The sequence below is a fragment of the Myotis myotis genome, unplaced genomic scaffold (genome assembly GCF_014108235.1).
Source record: "Myotis myotis isolate mMyoMyo1 unplaced genomic scaffold, mMyoMyo1.p scaffold_m19_p_6, whole genome shotgun sequence".
NCBI lineage: Eukaryota > Metazoa > Chordata > Mammalia > Chiroptera > Vespertilionidae > Myotis > Myotis myotis.
In genome coordinates, this window is record NW_023416368.1 from 98529230 (window position 1) to 98551852 (window position 22623).

A 22623-nucleotide genomic window follows, 5' to 3' on the forward strand; every position below is an offset into this window, starting at 1 on the left:
TTACCCAGTGCCCCAAATGTAAGTGCTCAGCACAGGACTCACAGAGAAAGTGCCCAATAAATGCTCTGCTCTCATTTCATCACTCTTGTTCTGCAAAGGAGAGTGTGGCTGTTACCCTGACCATAGGTCTGGGGGTGCACTGCTCAGTCTTTTTGCGACAGTGTTGCAGGGACATCCTGACACATTTGCCATCCTATATAATAAACGCCTAAAATGCAAATTGTCCCCTCAGGTGGTCGTTTGACTGGGAGACCAGGAGTTTGACCGCTCACTATGACATGTGCTGACCACCAGGGGGTGGCATGGAACATGGTGGGTGTTGGTGACACAGCGCCAGGGCAGGGGGCTGTAACCTCTCGCTCGGCTACCTGGGGGTGGGGGTGATGGGGACAGAGGTGCGGTGAGAATGTGGGGTGTCCACCGAGTTTGCTCTCACTCCCCCGCTACCCTCCCCTGGGACGCCAGGGCTTGTGCACTGCTGGAGCTCCCACACTTAGGTACAGGGCCCTTGCACCTGCGTGTGCACGCGAGTGGCCTTTTCCGGTGAGCCAGGCCGCTGGGGCCGGTCGGGCTCCCTGTGGGTTCACACAGGAGCCGGTATGCGAGGCCGGCAGGAGAGAGTGCACTGCCCGTGTGGCTTCTGTGCGGTGCCACTGGGCAGCCCAGAGGCCCACACTGCGCCCCGGCCCGCAGCATCTGGCCGCGCTCACCGCATCCCTGTGTGGGGACACGGCTGCTGTGACCCAGGCAGAGGGGGGCGCATGGGGGCCCAGGTGCTGACCAGGGCCCAGAGGCCAGCTGGGAGCTCCCCTTCCATGCCAGACGCTCGCGCTCGATAGCAGGCCAGGCCTAGGGACCGCACCTGTGCACAAATTTCATGCACTGGGCCTCTAGTTCTGCACATATGAATAAATACACTGCAAGGTCAACTCCAAGGAATGACATTGCTGGGTCATGGGTCTGTGCATTTCTAAGTCATGTTAGTTTTAAAACACAAACATGCCTCCAACTATACTATCACCTCCAGCTTCCTCCTCTGCCAGCCAAGTTGCTGGCAGGCAGCTGTGGATCCATACACTTGCTCTTGGGCCCTTTGCGGGAATGGAAACTGCCCACTCAGTCACATTCCAGTGGCTGGTCAGGGGAAGATGGGCCTGCATGGGCAATCGGCTCAGCTGCCCCCTTGAACAGCAAGGGACTGGCAATGACACTCCGGTTTCACCTCTGTAAGCTGGGGATAAGACCAATGCTGTGTTGTTAAAATGAAGTAAGCTGGGCCGAGACCGGTTTGGCTCAGTGGATAGAGCGTCGGCCTGTGGACTGAAAGGTCCCAGGTTCGATTCCGGTCAAGGGCATGTACCTGGGTTGCGGGCACACCCCCGGTGGGGCATGTGCAGGAGGCGGCTGATCGATGTTTCTCTCTCATCGATGTTTCTGACTCTCTATCTCTCTCCCTTCCTCTCTGTAAAAAATCAATAAAATATATTTAAAAAAAAAAAAATGAAGTAAGCTGGCATACGTGCAGTGTCTTGCTAGGAATCTAACCTAAGGAACAGAAAGGAAAACACACATACATTCAGATAAACGTGTGTTGCCAGCACAGAGAAGAGAAAGTGAACCTTACGTGTATCTTGCCCTTGACGAAAGTGGTGATATCTTCCTCACTGTCGAAGATGGACAGCGTCTGCAGTAAGTTGTTCTCCAGCCATTCCCAGTGTTCTGTTATCTCTTTGCGGGAAGAGCCTAGGGGAGGTTTGGTGAATAAAGAAGAGGGAAATCACATAATCACCAGGCCTTAAAGGGGAGCTCGGAGAATAAAGATGACCTGAAGTGCTATGTCCAAGTGACTACAATCTTCAAGCTGCTGACTCTTTTCCTCTTAGGCTTTACATACATTATATAACGAAAGTCATAAGTAGTCCTGGTGAAAATGAACACTAAAAAACAAATTCAGGCAGAATTGCAGCCACATGGAAAATAGAGCCTTCATTTCCCCTGAAGCTGAATGGGAACGACCACTGGTTTCCTATGTGTCCTCCCAGAAATGGTCTATGCATCTACAAATCTGCTCAGTTCTGAAGCTTGCTCTTTGAGATGAAAGAACGTATGTGGCCTTTGACACATAGGTGACTCCGCAGACATGGTTAGTCTTGGTATAAATGACTGCAGCTCCCCCTGAGAATTCAGGAGTCCACAGGTGGCAGCTGGAGCTTCCTGCAGGACTCCTCGCCCAGTTGGCCAGTCTCCTGCTGGGCAGGCCAGGCCAGGCCTGCAGTTCCCTTGTCTCTCCGAGGTCAGATGCACCCACCCAGGCCTTTGCCTGCAATGCTCAGCCCTCCCTTTCCAGCTCACACCCCAGCCCTGCTCTTGCCTCCTCCGAGCACCCATCTGAGCCCTTCAGCTTCCACTTGGCCTGACGTGTCTGCCTCGCCTGGGAGGTGGTGCTTGTCCTCTCCAGGGAGGGGCCCTGGAGGGCACCGCAGACCCAGCCCACATGGAAACACTGAGAAAGGCAGACTAGTGCCATCCCCAAAGGGTGGGGAAGCTGCCCTCTCTGTCCCCATCAGGGAACTGGGGGAAGGGGCCCCAGGAGAAGCAAAAGGATGAGGGAAGTGCCAACGTGGCCCGGCTTCCCCTGCCCCCGGCATGTGCCAGGCATGGAGCCTGCACTTAAACACTGTTTTCTGAGTGAATGAAGCCAAGAATAAGAAGAGGAGTGAAGGCCCTCCACCCTCCCAGCTGTCCTGGGGTCAGACAGTGTACGGGTCATGAGTGCCCAAGTGGCTCAGTTGACCTCGTGGTGTGGAGGAGCCTCGGCTAAGCCACAAGTCTAGCATTGCTGTGGACCACAGACAGGTTGCTGGGTGCCTGAGCCAAGTCATTCCATCCTTCCCCACCTGGAGAAACTCTTCCTCCACCAGCTGAACACTCAGCCCTCACCCTGCCCCGCCCAAGTTAGTGTCTCCCCCCCCCCCCCCCCCCAGGTACCTGCTCAATGCTCTTCACATGTCACAGCCCAGCTGACTTGGCTGGGGTTGATCTGTTTCTTTACATGTACCCCAGCAATTTAGCCCCTAACAAGCAATTCCAAGGAAGGACCCTCTCCATTGGCCTGTGTGAGGATGTCCGTGTGAAAACAATTAAACCGGGGCTTAGGGCTTAGATAACTCACAGTGAGTCACAACAGGCGGGCAGAATTACACTGGAGTACCCAGACATTACCATTCCTTTTTACCCCTTTTCTTTGCATTTTTTGCTATGGCCTCCTTTCCCTGTTGCATGGAGGCCAAGGTCTAGTTGGTAGGGGAAGGATTTCTCCCTGTCTTTTTGCCAAGGCCCACATTTGAATTTGGAAGTTAAATCTGCACATGATGCAACTCTACTGTATCATTTGCTTTTATGCATGTTCCTGAAAGTATAAAACCGAAGGAAATGTGTCTACATCGTCTCTATGAATCTGTCTGCACTTCAGTAATAAATATTTATGTATGTGCATTTGAAAGAATTATTAGTTAAAAGTAACACAATCTTCATTTAGTGCAAGTAAACACAAACTATGCCACCTCCATGCTTGGTAAAAGGAATATAAAAGCTAATTAATTAATCAGTGCTACTTCCGTTTTCAGAACTTTTTGTGGATTAACTCACTTAATTTTTAGAACACCTTGGAGATAGGTATCATTATTTTCATTTTATAGGATGAAGCTGAGGCACAGAGAGGTTAAGTTAGCTGCCCAGTGTCACACAGCTGGGAAATAACCAGACCATAACTCTAACCCAGGCTGCCCAGCTGCAGAGCTTCCCCTTGTCCTCAGGGAGCTGCTGATCTAGCAGGAGAGCCAGCAGCATGCCGTGTGCAAGTGCACACATGGCAGGTCCCAAGGAGAAGAAGGAAGAGTGGGTACATGGGCCTGGGGATTCTGGGAAGGTTTTCCACAGGGGGTGACATCAGAGTGGGAGGAGATTAGGTGGACACAGGGGGATGCTGTTCCCACAGTTCAGGACAAGTGCAGTTGGGAACTTCGGGTCCTGCCAGTGTCCGGTCTGGCTGACAGCCAGGTGTGAGCTGAAGGACGAGGGCAGAAATGCAGGAGGCAACCCTGGAATTCCTTCAGGGCCAGCTGAGCAGCTGGGACTCACCGCAAGTGCCAGCACAACCAGGTCTGGTTTGGGAGAGCTGAAGGGCAGGGGCTGGGCATGGGGCATGGGCAGAGGGGTGGAGGCTCCGGCAGAGGCCAGGGGGCTGGTAAAGGGGGACAGGTCAGCCTGTGTGGCCTGAGTTCCCAGCACTAGGCCCACTGCCACCAAAGGGGCTCCCACAGAGCCGGGCCACACTCCTCTCTCCCCACAGAGAAGCTGCTCGCACGGCCACGGCCCCCTCCCCACTCGCCCCCTGGGAAGGACACACTGAGACAGAGATGGAAACCTTGAGGGTCCGCTGAGAGCGAGGACCTCCCCTGCCCTGCTCAGGGAATCCCACCCCACAGGAGGCCCCTCTCCTGCGGGCAAGCCGGCCGCCCAGTGCACCACTCAGGCTCTGTAACCAGGAGAGCAGGGCTCCCACCGGCCGTCCAGGGTGGCCCTGGGCAAACAGCCTTTTCAGCCTGCCTTTACCCGTTCACACTGAGGGGGAGGACGCCTCTGTTAGGTACCTGGGAGGAAGATACCACCTGGCCTGGCACCCAGGCCAGGGGCACCTGGTCAGAGGGATTGTGCTGGCTGCTGTCCACCTGTGCCTCCAGCCCTGACCTCCCTCCTCTCCCGAAGCTGGCGTTCAGCTGTGAGCACCCTTGTTATCTTTTCTCAGGCCTCCAGGAAAGCCATTATCCTGGGGGACAGTGACACCGTGGCTGCTAGCACAGAGAGAGGTTTTCAGCACAGGGACATGAGGAGATACTCCTGGTTTGAACTGCAGTCTGCGTGGCCTTGGACAAGTTACTCAACCCCTCTGGGCCAGTTTCCTCATCTTCAAAATAGGGAAGACCAAAGTTCCGCCTTCTGCAGTTGTTGGGAGGTTCACCGAAGTGCCCGGCTGCAGGCAGCACCCCGAGTGCTGGCTATGACTGCCTTTAACCGGGTGACCCTAGCCAGGCACCCACTGGAAGGAGACTTTCCCCAGACTCTTAGGAAGGTGGGTGTGTGTCTTATAGGGCAGTGATTTTCAACCTTTTGCATCTCACGGCACACATAAACCTTCGGTGACACACCAAAAAGTGTTATATCGTTTGCTGATCTGACACAAAAAAAAAGGTATAATTTTGAGATTCATTTACACTGGATGGCTATTGTTGTGTTGGCTGTTGTCATTTGATGTTATTTGACAATCTAAGAAAAAGAGGCCAGTGCCCATGACTAAATGTCAGGAATTTCACGTTTTGAAAGTCCTTTCCGCACACCGGTTGAAAATCGCTGTCGAGGGTGGCAAGTGCAGCCGATTCTTGTTCCTTGCAGCAGTCCCGCCCACACAGTCTCCTAGAATACGGAACCCACCAGGCCACTCCCAGGGATCTATAGAGCCAAGTTCTTTGAAGCCTCTGGTCACATTTTCATCAACTGACCAATACATAACTTTGCTTTATGTGTTTTTTTTGTTTAAAAATTTGCATGTGAGTTCCCTAACACTGCACTCGGCCAACACACTGCGGCTCAGGCCTGCAGCAAGCTCCTCCAACGTGCACCCTGGCTCGTGGGGCACCCACAGCTTCCCACCCTGGGGAACAGCACACAGCACTTCATCACTACGCTTGGGGCCACTCTCAACAGCAAATCACCAAGAAAAAATGGGAAAAACAAGGTATTTAGACCAATGAAAGGACACTTGTTTGCAGTTTGAGAGCTGACACAGGAACGCAGAAGAACGCCTTGTTCCACCTCAGCTGGGAATCTGTGTTGGGTGACTCACATTTTTCGCTGCTCTGCACGTGGGTATTCCCAACCATGCCGCAGATGACTCAGCACTGCCAGGCCTGTGACCAGCAAAGCTGCCTTCCTAAGCAGGACACTGGCCTGGGCTGTGCTGTCTGAGTGAGGGGCAGTGCTGGGCTCCAGGGGGCAACACCCAGCCTAGGAACCCGGCCGTGTCCCCTCCCTTCTGGCCCCTCTCAGGGCAGGCCCTGCCCAGCACCCCCCGATCCAGGTCTCCTACCGCACGCCACTGTCCAGTAGACCTGTGAGTCCTGGGTCTGGTGCAGGATTCGATAGGGGGCCACGCGGGCGCTGGAGTCCAATACCACGTCCAGGGTGCCCACAAGAAGACCTGGGAGCAGGGAGAGAGGTGGAGAGTGAGGGAGGGTGGCGCTGAGAGCTGAGCCCGGCAGCCAGGACGGGACCTAGAGAAAGAAGCATCCTGCAGCATATCGCCTCTTCCATCAACTGACTCCCTTTTCCTCATGTCTGATTCCTGCCAAACAATCCCCCCCGCTTCTTCCTGGAAGCTGCTGCTGTCCTCCTGACGCAGACGCACCTGCAGGCAGGGGCACCACCAGCCTCTCCCCATATTCATATTATTTACTTTATACAGACCCACGATGCCCTGTCAAACACACCACACGGCTCTGAGCCCGGGCTGAGGCTCAGGTCGGAGCACCCACATGCAGGTTTTAGGAAGCCCACAGCTGAAACAATCTGGGATGCCCTCTCCAAGAAAAGCACAGCCAGCTTTTGTAAACAATACTTTAGAATGACAAAGTCCAACAGTTACAAATTAAAAACAAAAATAATACCACAAAATCTAGAAAAATTACACAATGTGTTTTATTCACTGCCAGACATCACTTGAGATACATTCCCACCCCACCCCGCCCCCGACACTTTTGGTGAACTCTGATGGCTTTTTCCATAAGACAGTGGCTTTGTAACATCATTCCCCTATCTCAACAGGAGGATAACATAGACTTTCCTCTGCCACAGGATCCTTTTTATGACGGAAAGTTTAAGGAAGTTCTCTGCAGCCTTCAAAGTCATGACTGAAAAGGACATGCAAATTTTTAGAAGTATCCAATTTGGGAAAACAGGATCTAGTTTGTTTTTTTCCCCCCTCATCTTTGAAGCATTTTAGGGCATTTCAAGTTTTCCTTCTCATCACATGTACCCTTCGTTGTCACTATTTCCCCAACAAATCAGAGGAAAGGTCTAACTTGATTCAGTCCTCTTCATTAACGGAATTATCAAGCTACCTAAAAATCTGTTCATTGTTCCTATTTAAAATTTACTTTTTCTTTTTTAAAAAAAACATTTTATTGATATTTTACAGAGAGGAAGAGAGAGGGATAGAGAGTTAGAAACATTGATGAGAGAGAAACATTGATTAGCTGCCTCCTGCACACCTCCTACTGGGAATGTGCCCGCAACCAAGGTACATGCCCTTGACCAGAATCGAACCTGGGACCCTTGAGTCCACAGGCTGACGCTCTATCCACTGAGCCAAACCAGTTAGGGCTACTTTTTCCCTTTAATGAAGTCCTGCTTTCGATATGATCTCAAAGTATTTTGTTATCATTTTCCTGTTGATGTCAGAATAATTTCTATCCATTTTATTCCTCAACTTTAACACTTTCGTTTCGTTTTCCATTTTAACCATATTTTCCCTTCCAGTCTTTAATAAATAAAATTACCAATTACAAAAGAAGGTACTCTTCACATACATCCAAGTCAGGAGTCTGTAATTTCTCACTGGTTTTATTGAAATGTCCTAAAATGCTTTTCTAAATTGCAGTTAAAACAGCATATTCACGCTATAAACTTTTTCTCATGATTGCTGTTGGGATTTCTCTTCCGGTCTTGGAAATTTCGTTTCATCCTTACACTGTTGGCAAGACCTGGAAGCTTTACAGTGGATGGGCCATCGGCTCTTCCCGAGTACGGTTGGCAGCTGCTTGTAAGACAGCTGGACTGAAACCACATCACTGTGTGCGCCTTTCCTGCCCATCCGCGTTCAGGAGGCCGCGGCGTCTGCGATGGCCCAGGGAAGGCCATGGCAGGACCTGCAAAACCTAGCCAGAGTGGGGAGTTCAAGACGCGGTTTCCTGGGGGGACCTGGGGAGCTGTCTTGGGGGACACAAAGGGGTAAAGGACGTAGGAAGGTCTTTCTCTGGGCAGGAAGGTGCCACGGGGGCCGCAGACCAAGCCTTTGCCAAGTGACCAGAACACGGTGTTCTGGGGAGCGAGCCAGGGTGCCCAGAGGGCCCCCGGCCACTGGCTGAGATCACCCACAGATACATCCGCACAGAACAAGGCTCCGAGCGGCTGGCGATCCGACACACTGTTCACGGCAACTCGGTGCTGGGCACTGGCTCCCCAATTTCCAACGCGGGCTTGCAGGAGCTGCCAAGGGTGCGCTCCCAGCCCCTCCAGAAGCTGCTGTCACCTCCCCGCGCGTCCTGGCAGGAGGCAGGCCCAGCACCTAGGAGGCAGGCCCAGCACCGCGCCCCCGCTGCGGGAGGGAGCAGTTTTCTTGGGAATGGTGCCGTCTCTCCGCATCAGGAGGGGCGCCCAGGCGAGGCTGGCAGCAGCGGGCAGCCTCTGCCCCCGGCAGGACTAGGTTCGAGAAGATTCTCAGGATCAACAGGAACATCTGGCAACTGTGGCGCACAGCCCTGCAGGGCAACGACAGGGCCCCTGCGCCCAGGCCCTGGTCCGGCCCGAGCCCGAGCCGGACCCAGCTCTGCCCTGGCCGGCGGCACAGGCCCCGGGCCCAGGGGCCGGACACCTGCAGAGGTGGACCCCACAGGCCGTGCTGCAGGAGCGCCTGCGGCGCAGCCTCATCCCGGGGAGCGGCGAGGCCACACGGCACAGACGCCCCCGCCTAGCTCCCCGGAGCGCGGCACACTGGCCACTTGGCAAAGGCTTGGTCTGCAGCTCCGATGCGCCAAGAACCAGGGAAGGTGGCAGGGAGGCGGGAGGGAGCGGGGAGGGCAGCCCGCAGCTCGCGGAGCCGCTGATCTCGCTAAGGGGCCGTTCCTTGGCGAGCTGGCCCTCGGGGAAACTGAGGCGGGGGAGAGACCGGGAGGTCCGGCTGCACCCACTTGGCGGAGCCCCGGGAAGCCGCCGGCACCGAGCGCGGGCAGAGGCCGCCGCCAGCCTCCCGGTGGACCGGCTCCCAACCCGCCTCCGAGTGCCGCGCCTCGGTCTCCTCCCGCCCCGCCGCGCCGCGTCCTCACTCCGCCCCTCGCCGGCTCCCCACAGCTGGCAGCCCTCGCCCCGCCACCCCGGCCCCCGCCTCCCGGCCCGCCGGGCTCGGCCTCGCGCCCGTGCCCGCCGCGCGCGCTGACGTGCGCGTCCGCGACGACGCGCCGAGGCCGGGCCTGTCGGGGCAGGTCGTCCGGCCCCGCCACCCGGCGCGCCCTTCCCGCCGGGCTGCTGCGCTCTCTCACCCGTGAGGCCGCCGCCCCTGCCGTGGCCCCGGCGCCGCTGCAGCACGAAGAAGGGGTTGGCCCGTTCCGTCACCCACAGCGCGTTGGCCACCAGCACTTCCTCGGGGCCCAGCCACATCTTGCGGCCACTCGCACCGGCCCGGCCCGCCAGGCGGAAGCGCTGCCGCCGTCGCCGCCGCTCCGGGGCCGAGCGAGAGGGCGGGGCGAGCGGCGCCCCCTGGCGGGCGGCCTGACCGCAGGACGCCGGCGCCGGCTCTCCCAGGCGGCCCAGTCCATGCAGGCCCCGCCCACTCAAGCACGGCCCGCTCGGCCCCGCCCCACCCACAAAGGCCACGCCCTACGCCCGCCCCAGCCACCCACAAAGGCCCCGCCGCGCAGGCCCCGCCCCACGCCCCGCCGCTCCGCGATGTATGCCTCCCCTTCCCCGGCGGCCCCAGCGCTGTAGCTTTATCCGCCAGGAACGGCCCAGCCCCGCGGTCACGGGGTCTGCCTGGGGTGGCCGAGCACACAGGCCAAGAGGAACTGGCTGTGCAGGGAGGAGCTGGTTGTGCAGAGGGCAGAAAACCTGCCCAGGGTCTGGGGGGAAATGTAAAGAGCGTTTGGAGGTACACCTTGGCTGATTGGGCAGTGCGGCCAGTGAGTGCTAACGTTGCAAAGGGCAGCTGGAAAGGGTTAGGCAGTTCTAATAATTCTCTGAATTTGGACACTCGGGCCTGAGACTAAGAGGACCTCTAGGAGCCGGGGACAGGTTTCAGGAAGCCCCGAGGCTGGCAGGATCCTAAGGCTGGGTGGCCCTGGGGCCAGCGGAGGTTTCTGCACGGGCACCGGCGGGCATCACCAGCACCGGGCACTGGGATGCGGGTCTCCAGTGCTGGCCTGTAGGAGTCCACCCCTCACAGTCCCAGCACTGACTCTTGAGTGAAGCTGGTAACTCCGTCTGGGACAATATGCAGAGTGTCCTGGGCCAACCAACGGATGCAGGCTCACCCTGCTGGCCTGCCAGGGCCCGGGAGGAGGGCAGAATCACCCTGGGAAGCTTAATTTAAGTTACTTTCCAATTGGGGTTCTGTCACTGGCATTCAATAATGGAATATGGTAGATGTCGATATAAACAGGTGTTTTCATGGTTGACGGCCAAAGCGATCAAAAGTCTTCTGAAATGTTGCCTGACTCTGAATCTACATTCCAGATGTAGAGGCTGGTTCTCTCTAAACCTTGGAAACTTAAATTGATAAGGTGTCCTTGTGATCTCAATAATTTGGAGGAACTGGTTAACACCCGGAGAGGAGGTGAGGATTATTTGGTTTCTTCACTCCAGAGGTTCTCAAACCTGGGCTGCATCGGAATCACCTGCAGCGCTTGTCAAAAGGTGGATTGCTGGGCCCCACCTGGAGTATTTGTTTTTCTAACAAGTTCTAATGATGTTGATGCTGCTGACCTGGAGACCACCTTTTGAGAACTCTTCTTTATAAGATACTAGAGGCCCAGTGCATGAAATTTGTCCCTCAGCCCAGCCTGCACTCTCTCACAACCTGGGACCACTGGCTCCTAACCGCTTACCTGCCTGCCTGCCTGATCACCCCTAATTGCCTCTGCCTGCCTGATCATCCCTAACCCCTCTGCCTGCCTGCCTGCCTGATTGCCCATAACCACCTCTGCCTCGGCCCCCATCACCATGGCTTTGTCCAGAAGGACGTCTGGAAGATCTCTGGTCTAATTAGCATATAACCCTTTTATTAGTATAGATAATTCACACCCCATTAAAACTCACCCTTTTAAATCACACAATGCAGTGACTATTAGTATATTCACAAAGCTGTACAACCATCACCACTATCTAATCCAGAACATTTTTATTACTTCAAAAGAGAAACCTCTTAGCCATTAACAGTCACTCCCCACTCCCCACCTCCCTCCACTCCTGGCAACACTAACCCATTTCTATCCCTATAGATTTGCTCACACTGGACATTTCATGTAAATAAAACCACTTAATATGTGGCCTTTGTGTGTGAATTCTTTTAGTTACTATCACCTGTTCAAGGTTCATGCAGGCTCTAGCATGTCAGTGCTTCATTCTGCTTCATGGCTGAATCCCAGTCCATTGTGTGGATAGGCCACATTGCTGATCTGTTCATCAGTTGGACATTTGTGTTGTTTCCCCTTTTGGCTACGGTGAATGACCATGCTGTAAACAGCTGTGTACAAGTTTTCATGGAGACATGTTTCAGTTCTCTTGGGCAGGTCCCTAGGAGCGGAATTGTTCAGTCATATAGCAAGGTCATGTTTATCTTTTTTTAAAAATATATATATTTTATTGATTTTTTACAGAGAGGAAGGGAGAGGGATAGAGAGCTAGAAACATCGATGAGAGAGAAACATTGATCAGCTGCTTCCTGCTACTGGGGATGTGCCCACAACCAAGGTACATGCCCTTGACCGGAATCAAACCTGGGACCCTTGAATCCGCAGGCCGACGCTCTATCCACTGAGCCAAACTGGTTAGGGCCATGTTTATCTTTTTGAGGAACCACCAAACTGTCCTTCAAAGCAGCCATACCATTTCCCATTGGCACCAGAGATCTGTGAGGGTTGCAGTTTCTCTATCTCAACATTTGCTATTGCCTATCTTTGTTATTATAGCCATCCTAGTGGGTCTGAAGTGGCATCTCATGTGGTTTGGGTTTGCAGTTTTGTAATGACTTATGATATGGAGTATCTTTGTTTTTTTAATAACATGTTTTTATTGATTCCAGAGAGAGGAAAGGAGATGGAGAGAGAGAGATAGAAACATCAGTGATGGGAGAGAATCACTGATCGCCTGCCTCCTGCATGCCCCCAACTGAGGATCGAACCTGAAACCTAGGCACGTGCCCTGACCGGAATCGAACCATGATCTCCTGGTTCATAGGCTGACGCTCAGCCACTGAGCCACACTGGCTGGGCTGGAGAGTCTTTTCGTGTACTTGATGGTCATTTGTGTTTCTTCTTTGGGGAAATGTCTATTCACATCCTTTGCCCATTTTATTTTATTTTATTTTATTATGTTTGAATCCTCACCCGAGGATATTTTCCCCGTTTATTTTTAGAGAGGATGAAAGGGAAGGAGGAGGGGGAGAAAGAGAGAGAAACATTGATGTAAGAGAGACACATTGATTGGTTGACTCCCACATATGCTCCAGCTGGGGCTGGGGATGGAACCTGCAACTGAGGTACGTGCCCTAGATCAGGAATCGAACCCATGACCCTGTAGTCCGTGGGCTGATGCTTTAATCACTGAGTCAAACCAGCCAGGGCCTTTGTCCATTTTAAATTGGGTTGCCCTGCTCTGTTAAAGCGTGTTTTAAAATAGCAGTTGTTTTCAGAGAAGTATGGATGGGTGCAGATTTTTAGAAATGGCAACATGTTCGAGGTGTGCGTGTGCTGCTGTGTCCTCCTCGCTTGACTGGCGGTTACAGATGCAGAGTGGGGACCAAGCAGACGTGTTGGCCTTGGGGTTTCTGGAAGATTATCTGTGGTCTAGGCAGCCTGCTTCCCAGTCTGTGCTCCCTCCACCCTCCCTGCCTGCGCTGGTGCTCAGAGGCTCAGCTGCCCTGAGGACACAAGGATAGGGAGGGACGGTGGGGCCAGGTATATCTTTTGTGGACATTATTTGAAACTTGTGTATCCGCATTAGTTCTCTTTCTTCCCTCTGGCCTTGGTGTTCTAAGCACTTACCTCCGTCCCTGCACCTGGAAGGGCTCCAGGGAGGGGAGCTGCCCCAGATCTGCCCGATTCCTGCCTGTGCCCTGACCCCTGACCTGGAATCGAACCGTGACCTCCTGGCTCACAGGTTGACGCCCAGCAGGAGGTCCGTGGTAGCCGTGCTTATTTGAATTGATCTTGTTAGGAACAAAATATTACATTAAATTTCCTTTTTATAAAGTTCCCAATCCAGCTATTAAATTCAGGAAAATGGTTGTTTCCTAACAATCACTTCTATGTAGGTGTTCCTATCCTTACCCAGTGGGTCTGACACTAAGGACTCATAGGTTGCCGGGAGCTGGTCCATCCTTGCTGTTTCAAGGGACCTGGCATATATGGCATACTGTTCTTAATATGTTTGCTCACCTTCTTGGCACTATGTGTTTTAACCAAGGTCACCTCTCTGAGAAAGGTTGTTTCCCCAGGTAGGGATTTTCCCCTGAAGTTAGGGAGGGAATAAAACCCCTTAACTAAGTGCCAGGCGGGTAATTACTCACTAACTACGAACAATCATGCTTAAACTACATAATCTTTACTCCCTGGAATGGAGATAAGAAACGCCCTAACCTTTGGAATAGAGATTGATAGGATTGGAATCAACTGGTATAAATACAGATGTAACAAGACAACAGGACACAGAACCTAGAGACAGAACCTAGCGAGAGAACATGGCAAAAGATCCTGGACAGAAACTGGCCACAGGAGACAGAACCTGGCTACAGAACCTGGATAGAACATGGCAAGAGAACCTGACTAGAACCTGGCGACTGAACCTGGCTGGAGAACCTGGACAGAATCTGGCTGGAGAACCTAGCGAGGGAACATGGCTACAGAACCTGACTGGAGAACCTGGAGAACCTAGCAAGAGAACATGGACACAGAACCTGGCCGGAGATCCTAACCAGAACTTCGCTGGAGATCCTGAACAGATCTTCGCTGGAGATCCTGAACAGAACTTGGCTAGAGATCCTGGCTAGGCTGCTGATCAACTGAACGCTGTCTCCGTGTCATTCCTTCTTCGCCGACTCCGTCCACACCTTTGGGGACCCCTGGACCTGCTGGGGTTGGACCCCAGCAATAGGTGACCCCTCCACTCCCATCCGTGTATTTAAAATGACCGGAATTTCTGAAATGTTGGCCGCCACTTCACGCTTCTCAGTGAAATGGTGGACGGTCGCTCTTCTGATGTGTGGAGTGAGTTCCAAGCTGTGTAGATGCTGGGATAATGGGGTCAGGTCCTGGCCCAGTGGCAGCCTGAGGACTGAGCGGCCAGGCCTCGCTCTGGCCCACACAGCCCTTCTCCTGTCAGGCGCTAGAATGTCCCAGGACTATATACCCAAGCTTTTGTGGGTTAGGCCTGGTGTGTATGCTTTGACTGTGTAAAATTGCCGGGGTGGGCTGTGTGTGTGTGTGTGTGTTAATAATTGAAGTGATTGTTATAACCAAAAACTAAAATTGTAGGGAAAATATTCTGATGATCGTACTGTGCTGTTTGAGGAACTGTTTGGCTCTTCCCTTCTTTCATGGCTTGTAGTCTTTCTGATGTCATAATAAAGCAACATTTTTTCTGAAAAAAATAAAATAAATAAATGAGGTTGCCTTTTTATTGTTGCGTTGTAAGAGTTATCTGTGTATTTGGGATACTAGACCTCTTACATTATTTTAAATCTAATCCTCACACGTTAACTGGGTGAGGTAGGTGTTAGGTCTGACCAAATAAATGAAATCGAAACCCCCTTCACAATGGACACTCCACTTGCTGAGACCATTCTCTCTCCCCTCTGGACTTTCCCAGAATCCAGACCTGCACAGAGCATTCTCCGCCCAGAAAAAGCCCACCTAGAGTCCTTTAAAAACCTCTGACTCCCCGTCTTTGGGTGCTAGCGCCATTTGGGGGCTCAGCCCATCTGGTATCCAGGTGACCTAATAAATTCATAATCCTTTGCCCTTTTTGGCCTCGTGCGTTCCTCCTTTGGTGACCCTAACAGTGAGTATTTTATGATCCTTATTTGAGAGACGATAAAACAAAAATCCAGACAGGTGAAATCCTGCCAAGTTCACACTTGCACGTGGCAGGGGTGGCACTCATGCGCAGGCCTTCCTGGCTCCCGCTCTTTTCTACCTGAATGGGGCACCTGCAGCAAAATCAAGATGCTGCACAGAAAGAGTGGATGCTGTGGGAACCACGCCTTAGAACTCGGAATGTCTTTCAGGTGGAGCCGAAGGCAGTGGCAGAAGTGGAACCCATGGTGACCACTACACACTCTACTTCTGTGACCATGGTGGCCAGTTTGGTGATGACCACGTGCCTCCCAGCAAGCAGGCAGGGTTAAGGAAATGCCATTCTGGCCTGGGCTACCTCCTGGGGAATTAGATCAGCTCCACTGCTCACAGGGCTACCACCAACCCGTGCCTGAGCCTGAAGTTTACCTGGAGGCGGCAAAGCCAGCAACGTGCCCTGTATCCGTGTCTGAGGAGCGAGCCAGGCCACGCCGCTGAAACAAACAGTCCCTGGGCATTTAGCTCCTGCGAGCCCCTCGCGGCAGCCCCTGTTGCTGAAGCCAGTGTTGGTTGGGGTTTCTGTAAGACTCCTCACTGACAGGTTACCACCAACAGGATTCCGTGCGGCAAAGCAGCTTTTTCAATAGGTTTTTATTGAAATGGTTACATTAGCAAATCCCACATACAGGTGTACACTATTGGCATGTAGACATATACCATACAATTTCACTACTTAGTTATGCTTACATCAACCATACGGACCCAGGAGTTGTGCTGTCCAGAACATTTTAAAGGGCTTTTAAGACCTGGTTGCCAAGAAACCAGCTCACAGTCTACTCGTAGGTGTGTGTGTTCTAGACACGATAACTCCTCCCACAGGGAGTCCCCAAATTAAGCTAGTGATCAGTTTTGCTTCTTGGATATTTGATGTGTGTTCCTTCTGGCACAAGCTAGCCAATGGTGGATTAAAATTCAAGCGTACGGTTTCCCTTTCGTCTCTCAAGGTAGAAGCTAAGCCATTGGCCACATGAAGGTATAACCCAGCCTCCCCACCCAATCACCTGTGTTGTAGATAGAAAAATAGTTAGTGTGCCATTCTCTGAGATGTGTGCATAGTTAGCAGGAACCCAGAGTAAGTGCAGGTCTTGAATGACCCTAATACGAAAGGGGCAACGTTACCATTTGATGAATACAAAAGCTACTGGGGGTCAAAAACAATTGTGACATATATGGCCTAGGGTTGGACAACTTCTCTCGTCCAGGACCAGGATTGCTCTAATAGGTGCCGGAGTTCCCTGGACCCCAAACAGCATTTCCCGGCTTGGCGTCCGTTCCTGTTTCTGTAACCCCATTGGTTGTTTCCTTAGAGCCACTGCCACTCGGGAGTAGACCCTGCTTCCCACGCTCAGCTAAGACACCAGAATCTGGCCCCACGCACTGGCCCAGGGCACCACTCCTCCAGCGGGTCAGCAGCCTGGCCTGGGCACTATGAATGGGCACAGTGCCCGCTCTGCTTCTCTCCAGGACGGCATGGGCCATCTCAGGCTGGGCACCCACGAAGGGAGCTGGGACCCTGGCACTGGCCACACGTGGTGACCTGGTCCATCGGGCATGTTGGCAGTCACCAGTGGCCAGCCTTTCCGCTTGGGAGCAGCTGACTCACCCAAGGAAAAAATGGCCTGGACGTTGCAGTCCGCCTCCCCCACCCCCACTTTTTGTTTTTATAAACATCTCGGCTTGGTTCCTCCCAGCCACTAGAAAAGTCATTTAATGTCACACAGTGTAAATCTACCTGGCCTTAGATGTGGATGAAGGATAATTCTGAACGCAAATTAGAGTTTACGTGTGTTGGGTTAAATTTGTAAAAATCGCTCAGAACAATCGTCTGTAACTCCGTAGTTGCCAGTAGCTGTAGAGATTTCTGGAGAGAGAGGGTGACCACTGCTGAGGGCATCAGCGGCCATGACTGGCACCCCACGTGGACCACAGTGGACTGGAGAGCACGGAACGGCGCCGGCCCAGCATTAACCGGACTGAGGGCCCTGGGAGCGGTCCGGGGTGAAGGCCTCTGCAGCGGAGAGCGGGGCGCTCAGCTTCCCCCGCCCCCAGCTTCCACAGCAGGAGAACCGGGAGGCTGGTGAAGACGCTTCCTGCTGAGCTGGGCCCACACTGGGCTCAGGCCCGGCGCTCTGGCAGCTGCCTCTGCACCAGCCGTGCCGTGCCAGGGCCGCTGCTTCAGACAGGGCGAGTCCTTCCAGGCTGCAGAGCCAGGCCTAGCCGCCCAGCCTCACATCTCTCCGCGCACACCGCGTGTCCCCGCGCACACCGCGTGTCCCCAGGCACACCGCGTGTCTCCAGGCACACCGCGTGTCTCCAGGCACACCGCGTGTCCCCGCGCACACCGCGTGTCTCCAGGCACACCGCGTGTCCCCGCGCACACCGCGTGTCTCCAGGCACACCGCGTGTCCCCGCGCACACCGCGTGTCTCCAGGCACACCGCGTGTCCCCGCGCACACCGCGTGTCTCCAGGCACACCGCGTGTCCCCGCGCACACCGCGTGTCTCCAGGCACACCGCGTGTCTCCGCGCACACCGCGTGTCTCCAGGCGCACCGCGTGTCCCCGCGCACACCGCGTGTCTCCACACACACCGCGTATCTCCAGGCACACGGCTGAGGGAGAGCCCGCAGGAGGAAGGAGGACCCAGCACTGAGGTTTGGCACTCCTGCAGGACGCAGTGCAGGAGTTTAACACTCCAGATGCATGAAGTTCAAAGTGCTTGTTTTTCACTTGTTGTAAAGTATCTTCCTTTCCCCCAAATCAGAGTGAAGAAAACGGGAAAATGGCGTGAGCTAGGGTGATGGGCGAGAGGGACAATCCCAGATAAGTCCCCGGCCACGGGGACCACGAGAGCAGTCTTAGCACAGACACTATGTCGTCCTTTCAGCAACTGAGGCTGCCGTGCCCTTGTCCGCCCGGGTCTGAGGGCTCCTGGGACGCAGCTCTGGAGAACAGGGGCCTGCTCTCAGCCGTGCTGCCAGGGATCCCGTCTCCTTTCTTCCAGCTCAGGGTGCTGGGGTCTGCCAGGACCCCCTTCAGAAAGAGGGCAAACCTCTGGGCTGTGCAACGACCCAGGGGCTCCCCTGGCTACAGGGGGCTCCAGACCCCTCACCCTGGCCTTCCGGAGGGGTGTGAGCTGGGACCTGAGCCGGGCGGCGAGGCGGCCTCTGCAGGAGACGCGTCAGCAAAGAAGGCAGGCAGGCTCCGCAGGTGCACACAGTCTCCGTCTGGTTCCTGTAGTTTCTCGGCTGTTACCATACCTGAACCGAATAGACCTTTACCATACCTGAACCCCACAGGCTGTTACCATACCTGAACCGCACAGGCTGTTACCATATCTGAACCCCACAGGCTGTTACCATACCTGAACTGCACAGGCTGTCACCATACCTGAACCGCACAGGCTGTCACCATACCTGAACCGCACAGGCTGTCACCATACCTGAACCGCACAGGCTGTCACCATACCTGAACCGCAAAGGCTGTTACCATACCTGAACCCCATAGGCTGTCACCATACCTGCACTGCACAGGCTGTTACCATACCTAAACCCCGCACGGGCTACCATACCTAACCGCACAGGCTGTTACCATACCTAAACCGCACAGGCTGTTACCATACCTGAACCCCATAGGCTGTCACCATACCTGCACTGCACAGGCTGTTACCATACCTAAACCCTGCACGGGCTACCATACCTAACTGCACAGGCTGTTACCATACCTGAACCGCACAGGCTGTTACCATACCTAACCGCACAGGCTGTTACCATACCTGAACCGCACAGGCTGTTACCATACCTGAACCGCACAGGCTGTTACCATACCTGAACTGCACAGGCTGTTACCATACCTAACCGCACAGGCTGTTACCATACCTGAACCCTGCATGGGCTACCATACCTAACTGCACAGGCTGTTACCATACCTGAACCACACAGGCTGTTACCATACCTGAATTGCACAGGCTGTTACCATACCTGAACCACACAGGCTGTTACCATACCTGAATGGCACAGGCTGTTACCATACCTGAACCGCACAGGCTGTTACCATACCTGAACCGCACAGGCTGTTACCATACCTGAACCACACAGGCTGTTACCATACCTGAACCGCACAGGCTGTCACCATACCTGAACCGCAGAGCCTGTTACCATACCTGAACCGCAGAGCCTGTTACCATACCTGATCCGCACAGGCTGTTACCATACCTGAACCGCAGAGCCTGTTACCATACCTGAACCACACAGGCTGTTACCATACCTGAACCGCACAGGCTGTCACCATACCTGAACCGCAGAGCCTGTTACCATACCTGAACCGCAGAGCCTGTTACCATACCTGAACCGCACAGCCTGTTACCATACCTGAACCGCAGAGCCTGTTACCATACCTGAACCGCACAGGCTGTTACCATACCTGAACCGCAGAGCCTGTTACCATACCTGAACTGCATAGGCGTTTTCCAGGCCTGCTGACAGCTCAACCACGTCCGGGTATCACATGAACATGCACACTCACGCTCATCCTTGGTCCAGTGGCTTTGGGACAATTACCAACCAAGCGAAAAGAAAAGGTGAAACGGGACGCGCTGCACTTGTAACAGCTTCTCTCAGGAGGGAGGACGCTGAACTGCGGGTGTCACGGCGGCTGCCCGCACTCGTGTGGAGCAGGTAGCACCGTCCGCATGGGATCGAAGCGTTGCTTCTGGCGGTGGGTGAGGCTGAGCAGGGGAATCACACCAGTGCTTTTTCTCAATCAGCTGCTGTCAGCAGCTCCTCTGCCCGCACCTCAGCCAGCCCCCGGGGCTTTACCGCACGCCTGGCTCTCGTGTCCCTGGGCAACCGGAGCCCACGCTGGCTTCCAGCATCATCTGGAATAACGGAACACCAGGGCGGGCAGACATTCCCTGTGGGGTTCTAAGTCCAGGAAGTGTGTGTGGGAAGGAGAGTGTGTGTGCCTGTGTGCATACTTTGTGTGTGCATACTCTGTGCATGCGTGTGTGTGAGTATGTGAGAGAGAGAGAAAGAGGGAGAGGGAAAGGGGAGAGGGAGAGAGAGAAAGAGGGGAGTGAAAAGGGAGAGGGAGAGGGAGAGAGGCGATTTGGGGCACCTGAGGGCCTGCACTGAGATGGAGGCTCATGCAGGTACAGGTGACATGTGCATTTAAAACAGCTCCCCGGTGTCTGATGCACAGAGGGCCACGCCCTGATCACTCTTCCTTCCCCAAATTTCTGCTGGAGACCAGCGCTGGGTCTCCATGCGCCCCGGACGCCCGCCAGCTCCCAAGGGGCTCTCCCTGGGTCCCCCCAATACCTACCCCGTCACCAAGACTAGCAGCCGGGCTTCCGCTCCAATGGCGTGGCTCCCTCCTTTCCCACTGGGAAGTTTCCTGCTTAAGGCAGGCCCGGCCCCAGGCATGGCAGCGCCTACCCCGCCCACCCCTGTACCAGCTCTCTCTCTGAACAGGACTTAGGCCCTCTCTACAGCAAAGCTTCCCTGCCCAGCATCTGACTCCAACAAGCCCCAAGGAGACACGTGTCATAACATATCTTCTTCTTCCCCAAGTGAGAGTGAAGAAAACAGAACAACGGCGTGAGCTGGGTGACGTGCGAGAGGGGAAGTCCCAGGTAAGTCCCGTTGCCATCCCGAGCCCCCTCGGCTTGCCATCGCTGGGTGTGCATTTCGAGGTGCTTCCTGGGCTCTCCACACTGCACCACGCCCCTGTGTGTGCCCTGGGCAACCCCCTCTTCATGACTCACCCTCATTACATCTGGCCTCCCAGCCCAGGTGGCTGGCAATGTGCCGGTTTCCTATGCCAGCCAAATCTTCATGACCGCTGGGTTCACGAACTCCAAGTGTCTGTGTTTGGCACATGGTGAGAACGAGATAAAGGCCTGTTGACAAAATCAGCCTTATAATCCTACCTTTTTCCTTCCAAGTCCCACCTCCCGGAAATTAGTGTTTTTGTTGCGTGATATTTATGAGCAGCAACAACTTGTCAAGGTGACCTGACATCAATACCACCTCCTTGTTTGCCTACAGCAGAAACGCTGCATAAATATTAAAGGTCAACAGCAAGGCAACATTTTGATTTTTCTTCGGCTGAAACCAGTTTTTTTGCTTTGTTTTGGTTTTGTTAATCCTCACCTGAGGATATTTTTTCAATTGATCCTTTTTAGAGAGAGTGCAAGGGAGGGGGAAGAGAGAGAGAAACATCTACTCGAGAGAAACACATCAGTCGGTTGCCTCCTGCACCTGCCCCAACAGGGGCTGGGGATGGAACCTGCAACCCAGGTACGTGCCCTTGACCGGGAATCAAACTTGTGACCCTTCGGTGGGCAGGGTGATGCTCTAACCACTGAACACACCACCAGGGCCAGTTAAAACCAGTTTTGTTTAACAGGTAGATCAAGGAAAGAATTGGATGTGAGGGGTAATAAAAATATGAGAAGAACTTATAAAGCCCACAGGAGACATGAAGTTAGTTAATTTAGCAATCTTATTTTGTTTAAACCCTTTGTGACTGTATCTCTTTTTAAGTTTTCACTGGAGGATATGTTTTTATTGATTTGAGAGAGAGAGAGAGAGGGATAAATCGATGTGAAACATTGGATTGCCTCCCGCACTCCTGGATGTGCCCCAACTAGGGATCGAACCCACAACCTACGTATGTGCCCTAACTGGGAACTGAACTGCAACCTTCTGGTGTACGGGACGATGCTCCAACCACCTGAGCCACCTGGCCAGGTACAACCACATCTTTGGAAGCCGGGCTGTGGCAGGCGCGGGTGCTGGCGGGTGTTCAGGGGAGTGCCTCCTGGGCGTTCTCTGAGTCAGGCCTGAGGAGGGGCAGGGAGATGGAGCCTTTCTTAAAAAGTGGAGCTCACCAGACATTACAAGGTACTGCTAACCCCCTGGTGGTAGAACTGGTGTTCCCCTGAGGGGGCAGAGGCAGGTGGCCCTGGGTGGACAGCAGCCCACTAGCACCACCCATCACCCCCACCCTGCCATGGGTGCCCAGCTTGGGCCTCCGCCTGTGACCAGCTGGCCAGCCACCTCTCCTCTGTCCCTGAAATAACGGAAAAGGAGGGCTATGGAAGTTCTTCCCTCAGGAAGTTAAAAATCACCAAATTGTAGGCATTGGCATTTTAACTGTCAACCCAATTCCTGCTGCTCCGGACCTCAGCCCACATGCCCTGGGGCCTGCTGCCAGCTCAGAGCCCACCGCAGGGACAGAGGTCTGTGGTGGAAGTCACGGCTCTGCCCCCTCTATCTTCAAATAGTCCCCCCACCGTACCCCCCAAACGATCAGAGGTTACCATACACTCCCCGGGGAATACCCGCGGTGGCTGGAGATCTGCGACAGCGGAGACACTCCTATGATGTGGGAAGAGCCCTCTCCGCACCCCCAACCGCACACGCCTGGCCCACAAGCTCTGAGACT

At 54.1% G+C, this 22623-nt stretch overlaps 1 protein-coding gene across 5 annotated transcripts in view; it reads right to left on the bottom strand.

The window, feature by feature from the left end:
- Positions 1-9653, bottom strand: part of TBC1D9B (TBC1 domain family member 9B) — a 52890-nt gene extending 43237 nt beyond the window's left edge. For 4 of the 5 annotated variants that reach the window (XM_036312770.1, XM_036312769.1, XM_036312771.1 and 1 more), the window contains exons 1-3: positions 9372-9653; positions 6146-6256; positions 1625-1743 (exon numbers count right to left, since the gene is read on the bottom strand). In XM_036312770.1, coding sequence (XP_036168663.1) covers positions 1625-1743; positions 6146-6256; positions 9372-9489 — 348 coding nt within the window. In that variant the 5' untranslated portion in view covers positions 9490-9653. Of the gene's footprint in view, positions 1-4; positions 91-1624; positions 1744-6145; positions 6257-9371 lie in introns of those variants that run through there. The other variant, XM_036312772.1, reaches the window with a different exon arrangement.
- Between the last annotated feature and the right edge of the window lie 12970 nt (positions 9654-22623).